The sequence below is a fragment of the Anopheles aquasalis genome, chromosome 2 (genome assembly GCF_943734665.1).
Source record: "Anopheles aquasalis chromosome 2, idAnoAquaMG_Q_19, whole genome shotgun sequence".
NCBI lineage: Eukaryota > Metazoa > Arthropoda > Insecta > Diptera > Culicidae > Anopheles > Anopheles aquasalis.
In genome coordinates this window covers 1,232,804-1,255,000 of record NC_064877.1, presented here as the reverse complement: position 1 = coordinate 1,255,000, position 22,197 = coordinate 1,232,804, and the positions used below count along the sequence as shown (strand labels likewise).

Below are 22,197 nucleotides of genomic sequence, written 5' to 3'. Positions count from 1 at the left end.
TACAACTCGCGGCTGAAGGAGGACATACGGAGTATGAGGGAGAACTTCGAGGGTAAGCAGGCGGGCGGGCAGGAGGGTAATTCTGGGGCCGGCTGGTGGACGATCATTAACCGCACCGGGTCTCCCGTTTTTCTAGAAATCATCCGACTGGCCAAGGGAGAGAACGATACACAACTCTCGAAGATCACGCAGTGCGAACAGGACACTTACGAAACGCAAGTCCGGGCGGCCAACATCGTGCGAGCAGGCGAGTCTCTCATGAAGCTCGTCTCGGACATCAAACAGTATCTTATCCTGAACGACTTCCATTCCGTTAACGAAGCGATCTGCAGTAACTCGACGCTTTACCGGAACACTCAGATCGACCGGGACCATAAGCTGATGGCCGTGCGCGATGATATGGCGGCCGATCTGTACGATCTAGAGGAAGAGTACTACACGAGTATATACAAGTGAGCAGAGAATGCATTTATTTCGTTTAATATAAGATACACGTTCTCCATCGCAAAGCGACCGGGTTTTATTGCCCAGTTTTCTTCTTTTTCTTCGTTTGAAAGCGATCCAGCACGGTTTTCGTTTCGAGCGGTATGAAATCCGGACCCTCCTTCATCGTACGCTTTTCCTGGTTCAGCAGTTTCTCCTTGGTTTCCTGAATTTCCTTGACCGCTTCCCGGAATCGGGTCTCGCGTACGTTCTGCTTGATCTTGATGCGCTTCGCCTTCGAGATGCCCTTGCGGTTGCGCGGTTTGAAGTCAATTTTGGGCGGTTTCATGGTCAGCTGTTTCACCTTTTCCTCGAGCCGTTCCTTGGCCGATGGTACATCCACCTCGGTAATCTGGTTCGGGTTGAGCGAAATGAACTCGGCTGGAATCTTCTCCAACAAACCGTGCACCTCTTCTTCGCGCCGTTGGCTGCGCGATTGGAACGGATTCGCCTCGAAGGTATCGAAGTTGGGTTCGCCTGATCCGGGCACGATCAGCGACGTGAAACCCTTCTGCGTCGCTACCCCGAGCACGTCCTCGTACGGGCAGAATCGAATGTTGGAAATCGTACCGTTCGTGCGATGCCGTATGTAGGGCTTCAGTTCCACCTCATCGGCACTCGGATTGCGGCGGTAGATCTCGCATACGTTACCCAACGAAAGTGCCATTAGGCCTCGCTGCGAAAGGTTCACATCCGAGGCGGCCGTATTGATGTGGTACGTCTCTAGCGGTCCTTCCAGCTGTCGGATGTCCCAGATTTTAATCTTGCGATCCAGCGCCGCTGTTGCCATGTGTATGCCCTGTGGATCGATGGCTAGCGCGGTCAACGGAACCGGATGGCAAAGCATCTTGGCCAGGGGATCGCGCACCATCGGTGACCACATCGACACGGCCCCTTTTGAATCGGCCACGCATGTCACGCCATTCCACGGATTATGCGTCATAACGGATACCTTGCCCACACGGCAATTATAGCTCCCGATCGTCTGGCCTATCGACACATCCATCCACGATAGGAAGCCGTTCTCTCCAGCACTGCACAGCAAGAAGTGGTACGGCAGATACTCCAACCGTTGGCTTCGGTGCATCGATTTGATGCAGTGCAGTTCGGTGCCCTTCTTGTCGTACACGTGCACCCACTCCTTTTGGGCGGCCGCGAACATGGTGTAGTTCATCAGCCACGTTACATCGTGCACCGATTCCATGACGTTCATCTCGAACTGCAGCTTTTTACGGACCCAGCTGAAGGCCGCCACATGACCGCGCCGTCCACCTAGCAACAGGTGTGTTCCGTTCTTCGTGTAGCGCATCCGGTACGGGCCAAAGTCGAGCGCGAGGGTAAAGTGCTTCATGGCCGTCGTTATGTCTACATTTTCCGCTATTTCCTTCTGGCTGATGTCCGTCGTGCTTTCCCCTTCTTCGGCCTCAAGGAATCCTTCCTCTCCGTCCAGCAGTATCTCGGCGCGGGCTGCCTGCTCCTCGGCGAACTCGATCTGAATGTCCTTGCGTTTCTCCTTGATCTTGCGGTAATCCGTTTTCACTCCGTTCAAATTCAAGCGCTCGCCACGTGAGTGTCGCTTCAGTGCGGCCGGATTTAAAGGAATCTCCATCCGCTGTTGCCTTTTTTCGCGAAGTTTTTTGCCCGAAAATTCCGGTCGCTTACGAGCCGGCATCGTTTTGCTTGTATCAACTACTATCACCTCCATGTTTGGGGGTTTCTTTTTCGATTTAACACTCGATGCTGTCGATTCCTTCTGTTCTCCACCGCCATTCCGGGGCTGCTTGTCCTCCACAGCGAAGTACCGCTGCGCTTTCTTGCTCTACGGAAAGGAAAACATCTTGCTGGTGAGCCCAATTAACTGATAAACCACCCAACACGCAAAAACCTACCATTTTAAAGCCGGAAAAACGAATTTTAACCGAAATTCCGAGACGATTGAGGCTCGGCCGGCTCGTGCGAGAAAAACGTAAACAAAACCACGCGTGTTCGATGTTTTACGTTTTAGATGTTTCGAATTTTGGCCCCGTTTCTTACACCACGCGTCCACAGTGTCTTGGATTTTTTGGCCAACCGTTCCACGTTTGGCCACCTGTGCAGCCCAAAAATTACAAAAAACACCCTCTCTCGTTTCGATGAGGTTTTGGTGCGTGATAAAAACGTGAAATCACAGCAACCATCGCAAATCGTAGCGCGGTAAAGTGTGAAGCGAGTGTTTCCGTCCTGCCGTACAAGTTTCTCAACAGAACGGTGCGCGATTTGCGGCTACGAGTTGGCCGGTCGGTGGTAAATATACCGTGGACCGTGGAGAAGGAGACCGGACGAACCGGAACCACATCCCGTGGCGGCGTAACTGAGGCGGGTTGAGATGGTCAACGACGGTAACCGGCGCCCGTTCAACCCGATGGCGAACCGGCAACGGTTCAAACCCGGCGGCGGTGGGCCGCCCCAATCCGCGATGAATCGTGCTATGCTGTACGACGCAAATCAGCTCGGAGACAACCCGGGGTTCCTCGATTTCAATGACGATTCCATAAGCTTCTCATCGAGTGGAAACAGCGGATCCAATTCCAGCACAGCCAACACAGCAGGAGGAATCACGAACGGAGCGGAAGACAGCCAAAATGGGCCCGGAATCAACGGAAATAGGCGCATGAAGCGACCGATGAAGAACGGCACCGGCGGAGGCATGCGTCCGCGAATGAACGGCCCAAACTGGGGACCACCGATGGCACCGCCCAATTCCTTTGCAGGACCTTTGCAAGCTGGTAGACGCGGCCAAATGCACCCTCCGGCGATACCACCACCACCTCCTCCCGGGGGTCACTTTCGGAATGGTGGTCCGGGGATGGGAATGCGGATGCGCGGTCCGCACAACGTCAGATTCGGCGGTGGTCCTCCGAGGCCGATGCCCCTACTATCCATGAATGCACCTCTTCCTCCTCCAGTGCCACCGATGGGTGGTGGTCAACCGATGCCTCCACCTCCCGGCATGGGCCGAATGCTGCCACCACCGATACGACCGCACGGTGGTATGATGCGGCGACAGCCGAATGGCCTTTTCCCGGGTCCGCGAATGCATGCTTTCGCTCGAAACGGAATGGCACCACCGAACGGCAGTGCGAACGGGAATCGAATGGGTGCACGGGCAAAGCCTACTCAGCCCAACCGAGATCCGTTCGCTCTCGACAAACCGTGGGTTACGGAACAGATCAAGGCCGAACACGACAAGAAAGAGGAACTCGCCAACCGGCTGAAGGGACACCGTGATGATGCCCTTTTTGCGCAGTTTAAGGAGCAACGGGATAAATTTGTAAAAATGTACGAATCCGCCCGCCTAGAATTCATTGGCAAGCAGCAATCGGAGCACCAGCAGAAGGTAAGTTGATATTCCTTTTCTTAAACTAACAGTAACAGGAACTAGAACAATGTTGGTCGATTCTAAGCACCACAAATAATTGCTAAACATCTACTGCAACGACGCGTACTGATATGGTTGATAATGTGTTACAATGGTTTGATCCCCTCTCTTATTCAAATATTAGTTGATTGTATTTTCGCAACTTAAAATTCAATTTAACGTAATTCATTGCAGGATGTTGATAAGAACTTGACTGAACCTGTGTGCAAAAAGGCTCGCGTTGAAAATGAAAACGAACCGAGCGGTACGATAACTAACGCACCGGTCGAACAAGGTACCACGAGCAGTAGCGTGGCCACCACGGTAACGGCCACTCCTGTAGAAACGCCCGTTGATATACAGGAAAGTGTGAACGACGGCGTCCCTTCTATTGCTGCCACTTCTTCTACTACTGCTACTACTGTCACTATTTCTTCTTCTTCGTCTAATCCCTGCGAAATTAGCGATACCAATGAAGGCTCTAAAATCCCCTCCGCTCCTACCGAAGTTGAAAGCGTGACAGAGGCAACCGATGCCGCAGATGCTTCGGGCACTGCTAAAGCCAAGATCTCGTAAAGTAGTGCTCGGTCAAGTGTTAGGTCATGTACATCCTGCTAGTAGATTTTTACTTCGCATTGAAATGAGTGATGAACAGAAATGACGAGAGAAATAGACAAATATTTCATCAGCATTACAGGTCTTCTGCTACTGTACATGTCTCTGAGCGCAGAGTTCGTTGGTTGATAGTAAATAGAAAACCAAAGAACTGGGACGATTAGCGTTGTAAGGCGTCTTTTAACACATTGTTACCCTCCTCCACGTTCAGGACCTATACGAACCATTATCACAATCATGTGGAAGATACAAATGAAATAAAACATTTATCATATTTACAAACGTAATACAGTATAAGAACAAACCTAGAGCCCACCAATTAGCTCAAGCCGTTTAAAACCGTTTGAAAAGTGGAGGCGAGGAATTCCCCTTCACAGAAAACCATGCCCGTAAGGCTTCGTAAGATCGCATCGCACGGTATTTTAAAGCTTCTAGCGTTGTTCGATCTTGGCAGCAGATAGCAAGTAATTTGGGAATGACAAACCGTTGCCTCTTAAATTTATTCAAGACCTTTTGGTAGGGCATTGGGGGAGGAATGCAGTGCATTCGGTGCACTAAGAGTCTATCCAGCACCAGACCATGAGACAAGAATATCGATTATCGAAGAAAATCATCACAGCAGCAAGTCATCAGAAAGGATAAATGCCAAATATACTGGATTCAGAAGGAAAGTACACACAAGTACACATTTTTAGTATAGTAGATAACATGCTTGGACTGAACTGAAAACAAGAGAAATCCTTTGCTGCTCCGGTAGTGTAGAAGACAAAGTTTGTAGAAAAAACGTTTAAAAAGGCGTAGAAAGGATGAGATGATGAGAGTGAAACGGAGTACAGATTCGATCGATCGATTACAGCAAAATGCATTCGTCTTAATATTTGTCTACGTAGTAACACGGAAAACCGTAGCAGCGATACCGTGTGTTCCTTTCTTGATTGCAAGCCATTTTCTCTTGTTATTAAAATCATTTCCCTGCGCTCCCTTATTTATGCATAAAAAGCAAATGTTAAATACTTTTACTCAACGATATTTTGTACAGTTCCAAATATTGCGACATATCAATTTTATAATTCAGCGCAATCCTTTCCTGTGCAGCTTGTATATTAATAGTACCGTAGAGCATTTGAGGGGGTTACCTTTAGATGTATGTTTATTTGCTTTGTACACGTTTGGTTTAATGCTGATTGATTTAAGAACCAACTTTACCTCATCGCCAGCATATTATGTTTCAGCGCACGAAACGGTTACTGATTTTAAGGCACGTGTTGGACGAACGATCCACAAGATATAGCAAAAATATTCTATCGCGTTAGTCAGTCTTTGCTCACCATCATGTAGAGTTGGTAGATGATTTCAGTATCTGCATCGGTGTGTAGCAGAAGAGTTGCAATAATTAAATCTCGTTTGATGTTCTATCGAAGCACCCCACGTCTACGATTAATGGGTGCAGGAGGCCAAGAAATCGTCACGACAACACAAGGCCAAAGCCCTATCCTGCTGAAGGAGAATGGAATTGAATCATCATACCCTAGATGGGCTACCTTGGGGACGAAGTATGATTGCGTTTTCCTCATTTCTGTTTGTTTTTGAGTAGCAGGACCAAGGATTGATTTGTTTAAAGACACAACTATATGGTTTTACACGTGTTGATAGCAGAGTTTTTAAAATATGACAATTTTGCTAGCATTTTCCTATCGTCTTTAGGCAATGGGTGACTAGTCGGAGGCGTGTGAATGAAGGAATATTTAAGTAAAAGTATTGAAGTGTACGCGCTAATCATTATATACAGCAAAGTAATCGGAGCGTCTCGTGGAACTGAATAAAATGAATTGCTATCCTTACCACCTGAAGAACGAATTGTAAGTTCGCTTCAAATATTGAGAAAAAATCCTTTCTCCGAACGGTGTAGACAAAGCTGTGGATCGCGCTCCAGTTTCCATGTGCCCACGAAGCACGCGGTTACCGCGATTTCACACAAACTCATGCGATTCCCCCTCTCCTGGACAACCCGTTCGCCGGCCGGAGGGCTACGAGATCGCGTTTCGCGGGGGGCGGGTTACAGTCCGTTGAGAAATCCGCGCCTGCTCTGAAGTGTGCTCCTGCGTTGCCGTAGCAACCTTCTCCATTTCGCCCGTTCGCTCAGTGGTTTCTTTGGGGGACAGTTCCCAAACGCATTCAAAATTAAAGCCTTACGCCGATTGCTGTGCACCCTGACACCGTACAAAATGTCCAGTCCGTAAGTAGACTACCGAGATAGCGAGTTCAAGCGTCAAACCTCTTTGCAAGCCATCGCCACAAACCACTTTGCAAGTCATCGGTGACTCCAAGCGGCCCCCCGATCGTGTGACCCGATCTTGATAGGTTCCAAGCGACGCGTGTCCGATGCCTTGGCAAGGCTCATTAAAAAACAATTCCAGAACGTGAACTCTGTCGACATTCGGTGTGGATTTGGTGACACGGAGAATGTGGCAAAGAAAAGATAATGCTGGAACCAGTGTCCTATCGGTCGGACTACGGCTGGAGCGGGCAAGGTGTTCTAGCTCTGGCCACCTTGAGGTTTAACCTTCGATAAAGATTTCTGTTTGCTGCCGCTGTTTGCTACATCGACGCTGTCTCGTTGTTGTTTCCGGCACTCTAGCCGTGGTCTCTGGTTGACGCAATTGTTATCTGATGTTTTCCGAGGCGTGATGCTGATGATGATGATGATTGAGTTGGGGCTTGGGGTTCGAGCAAGTAGACACGCGCCGGTATCGATGGAATGACGATCTACACGCAAAAAACGGTACGAGAGATTAACGATCTTTGATCACAAGAGCAAAGGGGCTCGCGCAAAACATGATTCATGGGGCCACCGGAATCACGCCACCACGCGTCGAGCCCGGGTCGCGTCCTTTAGCTGAAGGTGATCTCAAGGTACTCGTGCCAGACGGGGTGGCTCTGGTTGGGTCCATATATTCCTTACATAACATCAGCTGCCTGGCCAAAAAATAAAAGATCGTACGACCGATCGCACTTCTGGTGACCTTTGCAGCGTGGTGCTGCACGAGCTGTGCTATCGCTTGGAATGATAAGAAACGGAAATATTTCTAAAATTTACAGGAAAGCTGACATCGCCCTGATCGGTTTGGCCGTGATGGGACAGAACTTGATCCTTAACATGGACTCCAAGGGATTTGTCGTTTGCGCATACAACCGTACCGTCGATAAGGTAAGTAGAGTACAACCGCGGAACCGCCGCGACTGACCTCTTTTCAATTATTTATGTAATGAAAGTTCAAGCTGCTGTTCGCTTTTTATTATACCGACCCGCTATACTTTCACCGGTGAGATAATCTCACACGCAATATTACGCGACTCTTAAATTATTTCATGTTGTTCGGACCGGATCGATCGAAGTGTTCGGTACCATCCCGTTTCAAAAAGGGGTACCTGACTTGCTTCGAACGATCACCCAAAATCCTCAAGATGATACTCCATTCGATGCGACCACATCGTAGTAGTAGTCGAGAGTATTTTCATAGCCCACTGCGGATTCAACGTTCGCCGCCTGCCACGGTGAAGGTTTTTGCAGCAACGTAGGTCACGGTTTCGTGCAACCTCGAGCCCCGAGCCCTTCACTAATGCGCGCCCCTGCCACTAAGTAGATCGTGGTCACGTGACTACAGAGCACGTGAATTGGAGTGACCTATAATAAGTAACATTAAGCATAACTAAAAAGGAAAACTGAATGCTTGCCGTTTCGTTAATGCTTAGTTTGTTACCAATCATTGCAGGTTACCCACTTTTTGGAGAATGAAGCCAAAGGTACCAACATCATCGGTGCCACCTCACTCCAGGACATGGTTAATAAGCTGAAGACACCACGCAAAATCATGCTGCTGGTCAAAGGTGGGTAAGGGAAGGCTGATTTTGTGGGAGAAGGGTACTGCGTGGAATGCGTGCGATCGATAGTTAGTGGCCTGCTGGTGACTATTTGATCGCCAAGTCGAAGTATTGCAGGTCGTTTGGAGGCTAAGCTTGACTGGCTATACCCCGTGCTCCATGATCGTAGATCGTGTAACGCGAACGCAAACGCGAACGCGAACGCGAAGGTAACAAGTGAAAGCTTCAGGCGGTCCATGAGGGCCCAGGGGGTTGAGTCATGCTCAGCTGACCTTCCTACATATAATTCGACGATCTACTGACGATTCTAGTGCCATGGAGTTTAGTTTACTAAAAAGTTTCTCGTTCTTTTCTCTCTACAGCTGGCAGTGCCGTGGATGATTTTATCCAACAGCTGCTTCCGTTGATCGAGCGTGGCGATGTGATCATCGATGGTGGAAACTCGGAACATCAGGATTCCGCTCGTCGCTATGAGGAGCTGAAGGCGAAGGGTATCCTGTATGTAGGATCAGGAGTGAGTGGTGGCGAGGAGGGAGCCCGCTATGGTCCATCGTTGATGCCCGGAGGTCACCCGGACGCATGGCCACTGATCAAGGATATCTTCCAGGTACGGGAGCAGGAGTCAATGAACCAGCATCGGAAAGGATGAAAATATGTTTTTTTCTTCCTATAATTGGCAGGCAATTTGTGCGAAATCAAATGGTGACCCGTGTTGCGAGTGGGTCGGCGAGGGAGGTGCAGGGCATTTCGTAAAGATGGTCCACAATGGCATCGAGTACGGTGATATGCAGTTGATCTGCGAAGCGTATCATCTCATGCTGGCCCTCGGCATGACGCAGAAGGAGATGGCACAAGAGTTTGACGAGTGGAACAAGGGTGTGCTGGATTCCTTCCTAATCGAGATCACGCGCGATATCCTGAATTATCGTGATGAGGAAGGATATCTGCTGGAGCGAATTCGTGATACGGCCGGACAGAAGGGTACGGGAAAGTGGACGGCCATCGCAGCGCTGCACCATGGTGTGCCCGTCACGCTGATCGGTGAGGCCGTCTTCTCTCGTTGTCTGTCTGCGCTAAAGGAAGAGCGAGCCCGTGCTAGCAAGCAGCTGGCGGGACCGAGCACCAAGCCGTCGGTTGCTGATCGCAAGCAGTTCCTTACCCACATTCGTAACGCTTTGTACTGCGCCAAGATTGTATCGTATGCCCAGGGGTTCATGCTGCTTCGTGAGGCCGCCAACGAGTACAAGTGGAATCTGAACTACGGTGGCATCGCGCTGATGTGGCGCGGAGGCTGCATCATTCGCAGCGTGTTCCTGGGCAACATTCGGGATGCCTTTGTGCGCAATCCGCAGCTCTCGAACCTGCTGCTGGATGATTTCTTCCGCAAGGCAATGATGGACAATCAACAATCGTGGCGCGAGGTCGTCAGTCAGGCCGTACTGTGGGGTGTTCCGGTACCGGCCCTTTCAGCGGCACTTGCATTCTTCGACGGATACCGATCGGAGCGATTGCCGGCCAATTTGTTGCAAGCGCAGCGTGACTACTTCGGTGCACACACGTACGAGCTGCTCGGAAAGGAAGGTGCGTTCGTGCACACCAACTGGACTGGCAAAGGTGGCAACGTGTCGGCCAGTACCTATCTGGCTTAAGCCGAAGCCTTAGGCCGAAGGAACCGCTCGTGATCATTCTCATTTCCAGCGGATGACGCCGCATCTGGACACGCATTGCATTTGGCTTCACAGAACGTTATTTATTGTTTACACTGTTTTTCTCTTTCATATTCTTGCTTTGTAATAAAAAGAAACACTGGTTTTTGAACTGATTTCGCATATTTTCTGCTTTTTTGTTCCCCGTGAAAAACGTGTGATTCAAACGGAATATTGAAAACCCGCGGGAAGTGTTGCTAACCGCTCCACGACCCCGCCACCGCCCCGTTGACACAGAACATTGTAACGGGAAAAAATGTTCTGTGTCAACGGGGGGCGGCTCATTTCCAAGAACCGGAGCACCCTGTGTTTGTTTTGGTTCGGCTCGCGGTTCACAAAATCTCGGCTGCAAAATGTGAGTAATTTTTATCCTTTTTCATGGATTTTACCATTAATCGCGAGGCATTTCCTTCAATATAACTCCTCTTTTTATTTGATACATCTTGTTCCCGACTCACGACCGTCCCGCAGCATCCGCAACTTGTTCCTGGAGGTACCGGCAAAACTCTCCTCTATCCTGCGCGGTGAAACTTGCGCTTCATGGCCACAACCGGACACAAAATGAAGGTGCTATCGCTTTACAAACAGCTGATACGGGCGTCACAAAAGTTCGACTCGTACAACTACCGGTAAGTCGGCTTAACTGTTGCTGCTGGTCCGCAAATCCTCATTCTACTCTTGGCATTCATAGATCGTACGCTGTACGCCGGATTCGTGATGCCTTTCGAGAAAACAAGGCTCTTACCGATGGTGCAAGGATCGAGAGTGAACTAGCGTACGGGCAATCTAATCTTGAAATCATCAAACGACAGGTAAGTGCTGCGGCCGCTTCATGTTCTGGAAGGGTGGGAGCGATAAGAACGGGGGTGAAATAGTTTTGTAAGATGATGTAATACGTGCCCGGTACCGAAACGTATTGCTGACGCAGTTGAATGTAAAGACTAATCCACTTGATGCTTTCTTCTTTCTCGTTTTCGGTAATGACCGCCAAACGGGACCACCAAACTGGACCACCAAACGGGACCACTGCAGACCATAATTGGAAATCTGTTCCGAGCGCCCGACAAACTAGTGATAGAGAAGTGAATGTTGCATTCGACGGATGGCCATTGGCCGCATGGCTTTGACCTAGTGAAAGCATGAAATCCCCCGGACGCCGTGTCCCCAGACCCCAAAATCCGCTATTAATCATACTGCCTAGTACAACGACGTGGGCTCCCACTAGAAGCTGTTCGCGTCCGCAATTCGGAAAACATGTTTGCCCAGCAAACGCAGATAAGATCCGGAAGCTTACAGGGATTCCCATTGATTGATGCTTTGTAAATACCGGTGCAAGCATCCACGTTCTATCCTCCCAACGATGTAATATGCAACCTAAGCTCTATTTCATCAGCGCATTTTCCGGGTTTTCTTGATGACATGCAAGTAAAATACAATAAATAAAACATAAAATAAACATCACGATGAGATATTCATTTTAATGTTTCGAAAATAGATATTTATTGTATGTAAACATTATTACCCACATTTGTTCCCACAATCTCGATTATCTCAGCTAACAGTACTCTCTTCACAAAATAACTTCGTTGAGGTATTGGATAACTTTCTTATCAAACCATAACCAATCGCAATATCTAATTTACGTTATCCTTCAAGGCATATTTATGGTGAATTTTCTGGCACAAATATTTGGTCTGCTAATGCTTGGCCACCGGTGTCTCTGGAGGTAGCACCTTGTACGGGTTGAGAATACCGTTCGGATCAAGTAACTGTTTCATTTGGCGCATCAGTCTTAGCGGTTCCGCTTGCTTCGAGTAATGCAGGTATTTTGTTTTGAGAAACCCGATTCCATGCTCGGCACTGACGCTGCCTCGAAGCTTCGAAGTATATTCGTATACAAACGGTTCGAGCAATGCGTAGATTTCAGGCGTAAACCGTTTGCAGGAAACGTTCAGATGCAAATTGGAGTCTCCCACGTGCCCATATCCGGTTACATTGATGGCCAGATCACCGACCCGCTCTCGCACTGCCAGTACAATATCGTAGAACTGATCTAAAGGAAGCGAAATGTCGTACTTAAAGCAGTACCCATCACTTAGCAGACTGTCCGCTATCAGTTCCCGCAGTTTCCAAATGTTCTAAAGAAAAGAAAAGCATAATCAATGAATTTGGTCAACATCTCCTGCCCCTTTTCGGTCACTGTTACCTTCATTTTGGTTGGCTCATTCGTAAGGGTTCCATCCTCGACGAGACCACTTTCCATCGATTGCTCGAGAAACCGAGATAGCTTTTCTTCATCATGTCCTGAATCGCTGCCAGACGTTTCGATAAGCATGTAGAAAGGATACTTCTCTATCGGTGACCTGGAATCATTCGTAATGTATTCGCATATGATCCACAACCCCAAGTGCAACCCAGCGCAACTTACTGGAGTCCATGGAATCGAGTGCAGCTATCGAGCGACGGAGCATCGATCATTTCGCAGGATGACAAAATCTCACCCAGGCCACGTTTCGCTGCAAGGAACGTTTGTTTGACGGCATCGTAGCTTCGTAGTCCAATAAATGCTACGTTAATCGACCGTGATGCTGTTGGGCAAAAGATCGACAACCTAGTAATGATGCCCAGTGTGCCCTCGGAACCAATAAACAAGTGCTTTAAATGATATCCCGTGTTATCCTTCTTAAAGTTCGACATAAAATCCATTATCCGTCCTTCCGCCGTCACCTGTCGGGGAAAAGAATCGAGAAAATCGAGATGCTATTCACCACCATTCTAATCAGATCCGTTAATGCATTCTGTTACCGCTTCAACACCCAACACCGAACCGTGCAAGTTTCCGTACCGAACCAATCGAAGACCACCAGCATTCGTCGATACATTGCCTCCGATGTGACAGGATCCCTTGGCTCCAAGATCCAGTGGCATGATGAGCCCACGTGCTCCAACTTGCTCCTCGAGATTCGCCAGCACACATCCCGCTTGACAAACGACAACGCCGGAATATTCGTCAATCCGTTCGATGGTGTCCATGAGTTGTAACGAGAGCACCACTTCATCGAAAACAGGCACCGATCCACCGACGAGACCAGTGTTTCCACCCTGAGGACACACGGCCAACCGTCGATCGTTGCAATAACGAAGCAATTCGCTTACTTCTTCCGTAGTTCGTGGCTTTAGTACCACCCGGCCACAACCGCGTACACTGCGCAGATAGTCAATGTTGTAATCTTGTACCTCATCGGCAGCGGTCAGGACACGGGTTGTAGAATCGCCAAGAATACTCCTGAAGACCGCCACATCGCTCTCGTTGAGCTCCGCAAACGATCCTCGCTGGACAGCATAACGATCGCGGGTCAGGGCCGGAATTTCTCGATGAGTCGAAGCAAAAGTCCTCACCGCAGCACCATGTCGGCCCGAAATGCATTGACGAAACGCACCACGGAGCAACATTTTTTACTCCAATATGTGATGGATTTGTAAAAGGCAGCAGGATCAAGGATCTGGAAGAAGAAAAGAAGGAAAGTGTAGCGTAGCGAAGCCAAATTTCTTGTGGAATAAAAGAACATGCCATGATTTTACAGAGAAAGATTCTGTTTAAGTCTTTCGATGGCACAAACCATTATTCCACTCCGATCGTGTTTGACTATTTTTTGGCCAATTTTTTGTAAAATTCATGTTGTGCCATTATGAGTTGGCTTCATTATCTCATGCCCTAGCAATCACATGATTCATTTTCAGGTTTACCGTTGAAAAAACTCATAAAAAAACGATGTCGCATGGTCGCATGTCAACGAAAGATGTTGAAAATCTTCGTTCGTTAATATGATCATCGATTGCATTGGTTATCAGAAGACAAAATCAATCACTTTTTTAATGATACAGCTTTAGTTGTGATTGCTTATACAAATGGTCAAACGTTTTCTGTGAAAATGGTATGAATTACAGCAAGTGTTAGTAATAGAAACCATTGTCACAATAGAAGTTTGCATAAGAATCCATTGCATCGCGTAGGTGGTATGGCGTAGGAGAAGAAATTCGATATCCGCATCATCGATAACAACAAGACCAACAACACGAGAATACGAGTTTGTCGCCAAGCGCCATTTTAGAAAAAAAAACCTACGCATGCGCATTTCCATTTGGAAGGGGAAATTTGATTCGCTGAAAGCATGATCAAGAAGAACACCAACCGAAAGAAAGAGCAGAAGAAAAAGGCTTCCTTTCCACCTCTCTTTCTTTCGCTCTGTTCCTCGCCAAGAAAGAGCGAGATCGAAGAGACGTGAATGTGTAGACGTGTACAGACACGCGAGGTTTGCGAATGGAGTCGTGAGGCCGAATGAGAATGTGCCGGTGTAGGTGCGCTCCACGAATCGCTGCAACCTCCGTCGGATGGGTTTTTGCTGTCGCGCGTATTTGTGTGCGGTTGGCGGCGGGATCAGTTCGGCAAAGAGTGCTTGGAGTGGATTTTCCTCCGAGGGATTTCCTCGTATCCGGGAAGAGCGGCGCGGGTCAGCGGAGAGTGGCGATGATAACAACCTCCGCAACGAGAGTGCGCTAACCGGGCCCGTGATAAGCGACGATAAGCGCACGATTTGTGATAGGCTGTTTGCCGTTCTTCGGTATCTGGCGCTACGGAGCAGTGTGCGACAGTTTTTTCCTGCCGTCCCTACGGTGTGTGCGTGAGAAAGTGGTAACGTGGTTGCGTTGGCAACAAAGGGTTCGAGTTCGCGCGGAAATCGGAAGAAAGTGTCCACCAGGATGGTGGTTTGGTGCTTCTAAATACCAAGCAGCAGTGTTTGCGCTAATGGTTTAATTAAATCCAACGCCAAGTGTGCCGAGAAAAGGCAAAAGTGCAGACACGGGGAAGCGATTTCAACATCCGCGGCGACGGTCACTCGCCCGTGTTGGTGTCGGAACCAATGATCGAAACATTGCACACACACCCGTGCACCGATTGATGCGATTGATGAGAGAAGCGAGTTTTTGTTGGTAAGTTTTAATATTCTATTTTTCCAACATTTAATTAGATTGTGCCTCATCTTGGAAAAACAGAGAATAATATCGAGAAATCCAACGAATTATTAAAAAAACTGAGTGTGGGGTGGGAGGGCTTCCTCGCTTGCTTGAAAACAAACAAACAAAAACAGATAGAAATAATAGAAAATAATAGATAATAGATAGACGCTTCATGCATTTTTTCTGCCTTTTTGGTATGAATTGTGGAAATTGTGCCTCGTAGGACTTCTTAATTAAAGTCTACAAACAAACACACAGGTCGATAAAAAAGAACATAAAAACAGGAAAACACTTAACACAACCGTAAAACCAAACAACCCCCTGTTGTGCGGATGGCGGGAAGAACAGCGAGAAGAGAGAGAGAGAGGAGACAATGATAATGTTTAAATTTTGTAGTGGGCGCGACGCACGAAAGAGGGAGCATCGATGGGCAAGATGATGCGTTGCGATCGTCCAACGCTGGGAGCCATCCAACATCCTGTGCCTGCTTCGGGGATCGCTCGTTTCGAAATGAGATTCGCCGCCGTCCTTCGCCCATGGCCCTCTTCGACGTGATCCTGGCGTACGCCGGGACACTCCACAGCCCTCAAGGAAGCCGCCGCTGTGCGCAGGCATGAGTCGTCCTCCCTTCGTTCGTCGGGTATTTCTTCCTTTTTTTCCCTTTTCATGGTCACAAACCACATTGAATGAAACCTATCTTCCGCATCATCTCGCACTCTCTCTCTTTCTCTCTCTGACGTACGAAACGCCGAAGAACGAAGAGGGAAGCAACGCGAAAAGGGAAACAACGGGATTGCTTGCCGGGACAGGAGGGTTCTGGAGACGTAATGGATGGGAAGAAAACGGCCATGGCAGGCGGCCCCGGAACAGCCCTCGAGACGATGCCTGAAACTCCTAATGATGGTGCAAAGATCATGGCGTGTCGTCAGCTGTGCCTTTGTCGCTATGCTGTAGCCATGCTCGTTGCCATTGGCATGTAGTAGGCTGCTTTTTCGGTATTTGCGTCAATCTTAATCGCGCTCGATGTGTGATCTATGGAATTTGTAAATATCTATCTTTTTGGAGATTGGTTAAATAATAGACTTGCTGAGGAGCCATATCGGTCAAGCAAATTTATCCTAACCACCTACAGCAAGAAGGATTCATTATGTGGTAATTTGATCCTTTTCTCGACCACGAGTTCCGAGACTGGTCGAGTGAAGAATTTGAGCACCGACACGCATGTTATGTTTCTCTTCTTTCGCAAAACGGAAATTGCGCGCAGCCAAGGAACGGCATCGTGGACACTCGGGCGAGACGGGGTGATGCTTCTCGCGCCTGATTACTCTCCGATGCATGTCGTATGACCGCGACGGAATGGCTAGTCGAAGAGAGAACATTTGAAGCATTCGCGAAAACAAGTTCCGTGCCCTTTACCATCTTATGCCCACACCATATCAAAGCAACGAGAAGAGCGGGATGAGAGGTGGAAACATTCGCGAAGGGAAAAGGAAAGAGTTCATGTGGTGTGATGGAATGCGCCAAAATTCGGGACGCATTCGCGGTGGTATGTTGTCTAGTGTTTCGATCGTAACCTCTTTATAGAACATTGCAAGAAGCCAAGGTCATCTCGAATGGCCTCACACGGAGGTCTCAATTCTGGCCCCCTTTCTGTTCTGTTCTGTCTCACATGCCCTGGATGGCAATTATCACCTTGAAAGTGCACCATCGTACCTATGCTAGCGAATCTTCGTTGGTTCACTGGCGCAATTGAGAAATCGGCAACCATCTGGACCGGGAACCGGTTTCGCTTCCGAAGACCTACACTGAGAGTGGGTGTGGGTATGACCGGTGGTCGAAAAGCAGTCGCATAAATAATAGCAATAATAACAATAATGACGGTCTTCGGTGGCAACATCATCATTGCGAGCAGCATCACAAGAAACACGATGTTGTACGATGATAGCTGCTAATGTTAGTCACGACCATTTTTTGACCATCTCTCCGGTGTGGAGTCGTAGCTTCCTTTCCCTCCTTAGGTCCCTTGTGTGACCTAAGGAGGGCACTTGAGCATTAAATTTTATAAACAAACATGATCGTGCGGCGCGAGAAAGATCGTCTTGTCGTGGATCGCGATGAAGCATGATCAGTAGGTGTGTTTTTTTTTGTTGATGATTAAAAATGCCCATTAATGGTAAAATTTGTAAATGGTTTAAGAACATCGTTCACGTCCTAGTAACCACGTATGCACCGCAACTAGGCAGCAACAATGCCTACCTTGTTTCGCTAGGGGACGCTGATTAATTATTACACGAATGCGATGCTGCAACGTGCACTAGATTGCGTCAGGTAGCGTGGTGGTTCGGCGCTTGACACATAAACTATGATTGCAAATCGATCGAACATTTGCTAATTAATTATTGGTTGTGTCCGTGGCAGACTTCCGCTCCGGGACCCGTTCATCTCTCTAATTAACGATGGATGCCGCTTACTCACTAGAAGAGAGGGACTTGCTGATCGTAGCGAATCAACGCACATTCCCTTCATGCAAGGAGAAGAACGTGAATGAGGAGATGGAACGAGAGAAATCAGGAAACAACACTCCACAACCGGAGGCCATTTTAGAACCACCCCCGCTTTCCAAAAACCGACAACAACAACAACCAAAAAGAAAGAAAAAAATCCAACCAAACACCCCTCTCTCAGAGCAGAGGTTAGCCGAGGGTGTGCTCTATAGACGCCTAGACGATGGCGTCCACCCTCCGGCCGGGGTTCCGGCAGACGACGTCCTTTTTCTCGACCTAGCCGCGAGAAAATCCACGCGCACGCCGCCCCGAACGAGGTGAGACACCACGCATTCGCATGCCGGCGAGATGCCAACGACCGCGGAGGCGCAACAGAGAGCGAGAGATAACTGGAGAGAGCGAGAGAGAGAGAGATGGAAACCCAAAAGAGGACTGCTGGAGGAAGGGATAAAACCTGGAACAAGCGCCACATTAAAGCGGATCTATCGATACGAGAGAAGCGCGCCTACTGTGTGTTGTCCGCGTTGAAAGCACGCCAAATCGTCATGGTGAAATGACATTTGATGGTTGGGTCGTGGAGAGGCAAACTAGATGGAGCAAACGAGAAAAGGAGCAGGATGTCATGTGTTACACCGACATCACCGGAACATCGAGGTGACCATAGAGATTGCGCTGATGTGTGGGAAGAGAAGCTGCCATTAAATCTTTGCTTCTCGAATCATTAATCTGGGAAATTGGAATATTTTGTTTTTGTTATTCTTTAAGAAACTCCACACCAATTGAGCTGGAATATTCGTTCGGGAAAGTTTAATAGGTTTTTAAGAAATATTGTTTCATATTTTCATACCTCGCGAATAGAAAGCATTAACATTCCCTGATCCCAGAATAAGGATAGCATAAAAAAAGGAAACATGACTTTCCATTTAAAAGGTTCAATACGTCATGAGCTGTGGGCCCTTCGTTTCATAATCCTATTAGACAGAGTTCGCGCTCTAACGCGACGCCGCTGCTACTGTTTAACATTATTTCACATAAAACAATGAACTAGCCCTGTTCTTCCTTGTCGTCCCTTGGCATTCATTGCATTGCAAATATTTCTCTTATTTATTCCTCATTGAAATGCGAACGACGGTGACACATCATCCTCCGGGACAAATCCAATACTCTTTCCGATATTATCAATTTCTTTTCGAGTCCTTGCATACATAAATCCAATTTCCTGGCAAAGGATCTCTCGAATCAAGGCGATTTAATGTGCTGGATTTTCAGTTCATTGCGTAGCTCTGGCGTGCCAGCGAAGGATGAAGGGAGAAGGACAAAAGTTTACTTTGGCAGGACATTTTCCGACCATTCTTGCTTCTTGGCGAACAATCCATCTGTCTTGTCGTCACAGGGCGGAGCACGTAGCCTTAATACAATTCTCTTTTCGATGATGAAGCGGACAGAAGAAGTTTGCACGAATAAAATTGTATACTTTTTTAAGGCTTTAGCAAAACCAACAAATAAAGCATCCATCGAACGAGTAACAAACATGAAGTAGAACCACGATGCATCAATTTCATCAAACATTTGAAAGTTTAACGATCAGATGGTCGTATAATAAAAAAAACCCCCTCAAATCCTTTCCTTCTGGAAGTCTGTAACGTCTGGAAGTCGAGTAACACCATATCTTGCCCCCACAGGATGAAAGAAAAGTAATCAAGCAAAAAGCAGCGAGGGATGTAACAATCTTTCTTAAAATGTTGGGGCTCAGGTGTATACTGTTTTGAGCAAGCTGATGGAGCAAGGAAAGTCAACAGGTTCAAACGGCTTTATGAATATTTTTATGGAAGTTCTCAGATCTCTGCTAAGCTGAATGCTTCGGATCAGAATCTGACATATTAAATTCAAATTTTGGTTATTGAAAGTCTAGATTTTCTTATACCATCGAAAACATTAAAGTATGTACGCCATTGACTATCAACCCACCACCTTGCTACCCAGAAACAGAATAGAAAGGAATCAATTATTGATCCACCAACAGTGCAAAAATGCTCTCGGCAGTGGCATCCTCTGCAAAATATATCTTTTTCGAATGTCCTTATTGGCACCAGAGACAACAGGTCGGCCTCGAATCCAACTCGATATATTGTTGCCCCTTTTTCCGCCCGCGTTACGTCTATGCTTTTCGGCAGAGGCGGACTGGAAATAAATGTCCATTTTAAGGTCAGAGTTTTATGGAGTTTCTCAGCGTATGCTACATAATACCAACATGGATTTATCGTGACACTTTCGGACAGCACTTTGGAGTCGATACTGGTTGGCTCGAGGTGGGGTCAGTCCGTTCCATCAACGTTATTACTTTCACATGTATGTCTAATCTGAACAGAAGGAAGGGAGAATGTCGTCCTTTGAAGCTTCTCTTCCCATTCTTTGCCACATGTTAGCGACCTTTATACCTCTTCCGCAACACGCTAGGCTCTGGGAAGCTTAGATTCCCTGCCGGGAGGTTCTGATCGATTTCTTCAGGAGCTTAAGCAGCATATTATTACCATCGTCACATGTGGTCATCGTTCAAGGACCTTTTCGATGCACGAATGGATATTGGCCAAAACATTCTTCGTTTTTTTTGTCCCAGTTCTGCAATTTTTGAGTTTGAATACTTGTGTTAAATTTTTCGAAGCCACGGAAAATGTGTCAGCATCGATTACTGGATGCACACTTTGGTGTCTCCTCTGGTCTCCGTTCCTCAGTGCACTCTCGATCAAAACCGATTTGTTTTGCGTGCTCGGGGTTCAATCCCTCCCATAGTGCAGAGCCGTGAAGAACAGAAATGGAACGAACAGTGCGCAGCGTTCCCAAAGTGGATCAAGGTTAGCCATGCGTTTGGTATCATGTGGTGGCGATTGATGCAGAACTACAGCACGTGAAGCCAGAAGGGGTGTAAAGGGAGGTGAAATTTAAACAACACACGAAAATATCGCATCCCCTCCTTGGATGCGTTTAATCGCTTTTTATATGACGGCGAGAATCCCGGTGCATATCGAGCATGCTTTCGATTTCTGGTTTCTATTAACGTGAGCTATCGGGAAATTGCAACTAAATGCGACCAGGACAGTAGCTTGACCATTTGAATGGTGGTTTATGGTTTTATTATTTTATGTCTTCGCAACGACCACTTATACCAGAGGAGTGTGTTGCATATTAGGAAATGGCAGCTGATGGTGTACCATAAATTCCCTACCTTTTGTTATTCTTTGATTTTTTATGCTTCTATTTTAAAATTATTGGTGCAGCCACAGTAAAACACCTCGTTTTGGTTTTTGTAAAGTGATGGTAAAAAGATAAATGTCATAATATTGACCCTGATTCTTTCCCGTTTTCATTCTATTGTATGTCGTTAGTAGGGTGAGCCGTGAAACGTGAGGCAAGTGAATATTAATTGTTACTTTTAAATCGTTCAAAATGCCGACGGCAGTTTGTGATGTTTAAGGTTCTGAAAAAAAACGGTAATTAACAAACGACAATAGTTGTCTTTAAACTGTGTTCAAGGTATAAGAAAATGCACCGATCGCATCTCGTATGTTGGGCATAATATTTTGGCTGCACTTTTTCCGATTTTTTCCAATTTCTTTTAACCCGAAAATCCTGCCGCCTGCTCTGCCAAAAGGTGGCAACGTCGCTAAATTCGGTGGCGGTTGTTTTGGGCTGCTGTTTAGCCGGTAAGCTTGCACCCGACATTCACTAACACTTCGGACTCGCGTGTTCGTACGCTCTTTCACTCTTTCTTGGTATGCATGAGCCCGTGCGTGGAGGTTTTTTCTTGTCTTTTCTTGAGATGTTGCTCTGGCGATTATTCAAGGTCACACACAATTGCGAACTGAAACCATCGGTCAACCAACTCTGATGCACAGCAGCATTTCCCTTCGCCTTAATTATCAACTGGACACTGAACAGGCTACAATTTCACCAGATTCGTCACTGAAATCCGCGCGACAACCCCACTATTCGTACCTGTTTCTTCGATCGCGGCGAGAGATCTGCTGTAAAGGTCGCGTTATCAAGTTCGCGCCGCGCTTTCTATCACGCCTCGCGATATCTACAGCAGCGTAGACAGGTGCAGCAGTAGAGGTACTTGTTTACAATGATCATCCAAAACACTGGCGCCGTATATTAACCACAAGAGATGTCACTGTTGTCCGAAGAACAGATAAAAATGACCCCCTCTTGGGAGGCTCGTCGGATGCGCGTTTTTGTCTCGCGAGCGGCAAGTGTGTGCGTGCAAGCCTGATCGATGTGTGTGTGAAGGAGTGCTGGTGTAAACAAACAGCTGTCAAAACTGCCAAAGTCAACATAAAACGAAGGGATCCAGTTATGCTGAGCTAATGCTGAGCGGTGTTCTGGGTGGAACGCATTGTGCAACGCGATTTTCGGAGCATCATTAACTCAATATTTCAGATTTTCAGATTTACCCTGGATCGTAGAATGTTAACTCTTTGTCTCTGGTTGTTGCGGGGTAGCTAGAACGCATACATATCCATGCTGCATGCTACTACAGCTACACAGAGTGAGAGAACACACCAATACATTGCCATCTATGATTTGACCACTT

At 47.5% G+C, this 22,197-nt stretch overlaps 6 protein-coding genes across 6 annotated transcripts in view; 4 read left to right on the top strand and 2 right to left on the bottom strand.

Moving 5' to 3' along the window:
• The window catches only part of LOC126572600 (mediator of RNA polymerase II transcription subunit 22), a 602-nt gene extending 89 nt beyond the window's left edge, over positions 1–513 (top strand). The window contains exons 1-2 of the mRNA XM_050232026.1: positions 1–52; positions 137–513. The exon at positions 1–52 is cut by the window's left edge and continues 89 nt beyond it. Of these exons, the coding sequence (XP_050087983.1) occupies positions 1–52; positions 137–456 (372 nt within the window). The 3' untranslated portion in view covers positions 457–513. The remainder of the gene's footprint in view (positions 53–136) is intronic.
• Positions 454–2,444, bottom strand: LOC126572592 (WD repeat-containing protein 46). The gene is made up of 2 exons (XM_050232015.1): positions 2,373–2,444; positions 454–2,302 (listed from the first exon to the last, which is right to left on the bottom strand). The coding sequence occupies exons 1-2, from the start codon at positions 2,373–2,375 to the stop codon at positions 521–523; spliced, it is 1,785 nt and encodes a 594-aa protein (XP_050087972.1). The 5' UTR covers positions 2,376–2,444; the 3' UTR covers positions 454–520.
• A 133-nt stretch (positions 2,445–2,577) lies between these two features.
• LOC126572596 (transcription elongation regulator 1) lies at positions 2,578–6,453 on the top strand. Its single transcript, XM_050232020.1, has 2 exons — positions 2,578–3,859; positions 4,076–6,453. The coding sequence occupies exons 1-2, from the start codon at positions 2,849–2,851 to the stop codon at positions 4,454–4,456; spliced, it is 1,392 nt and encodes a 463-aa protein (XP_050087977.1). The 5' UTR covers positions 2,578–2,848; the 3' UTR covers positions 4,457–6,453.
• Positions 6,454–6,519: 66 nt separating this feature from the next.
• On the top strand, positions 6,520–10,199 carry LOC126572595 (6-phosphogluconate dehydrogenase, decarboxylating). Its single transcript, XM_050232019.1, has 5 exons — positions 6,520–6,731; positions 7,595–7,703; positions 8,269–8,383; positions 8,740–8,984; positions 9,058–10,199. The coding sequence occupies exons 1-5, from the start codon at positions 6,721–6,723 to the stop codon at positions 10,024–10,026; spliced, it is 1,449 nt and encodes a 482-aa protein (XP_050087976.1). The 5' UTR covers positions 6,520–6,720; the 3' UTR covers positions 10,027–10,199.
• A 170-nt stretch (positions 10,200–10,369) lies between these two features.
• Positions 10,370–11,544, top strand: LOC126573088 (protein bcn92). The gene is made up of 4 exons (XM_050232934.1): positions 10,370–10,438; positions 10,555–10,712; positions 10,775–10,895; positions 11,116–11,544. The coding sequence occupies exons 2-4, from the start codon at positions 10,624–10,626 to the stop codon at positions 11,167–11,169; spliced, it is 264 nt and encodes an 87-aa protein (XP_050088891.1). The 5' UTR covers positions 10,370–10,438; positions 10,555–10,623; the 3' UTR covers positions 11,170–11,544.
• Positions 11,545–11,589: 45 nt separating this feature from the next.
• LOC126573087 (D-2-hydroxyglutarate dehydrogenase, mitochondrial) lies at positions 11,590–21,835 on the bottom strand. Its single transcript, XM_050232932.1, has 5 exons — positions 21,600–21,835; positions 12,889–13,586; positions 12,512–12,810; positions 12,290–12,446; positions 11,590–12,221 (listed from the first exon to the last, which is right to left on the bottom strand). The coding sequence occupies exons 2-5, from the start codon at positions 13,534–13,536 to the stop codon at positions 11,781–11,783; spliced, it is 1,545 nt and encodes a 514-aa protein (XP_050088889.1). The 5' UTR covers positions 13,537–13,586; positions 21,600–21,835; the 3' UTR covers positions 11,590–11,780.
• Between the last annotated feature and the right edge of the window lie 362 nt (positions 21,836–22,197).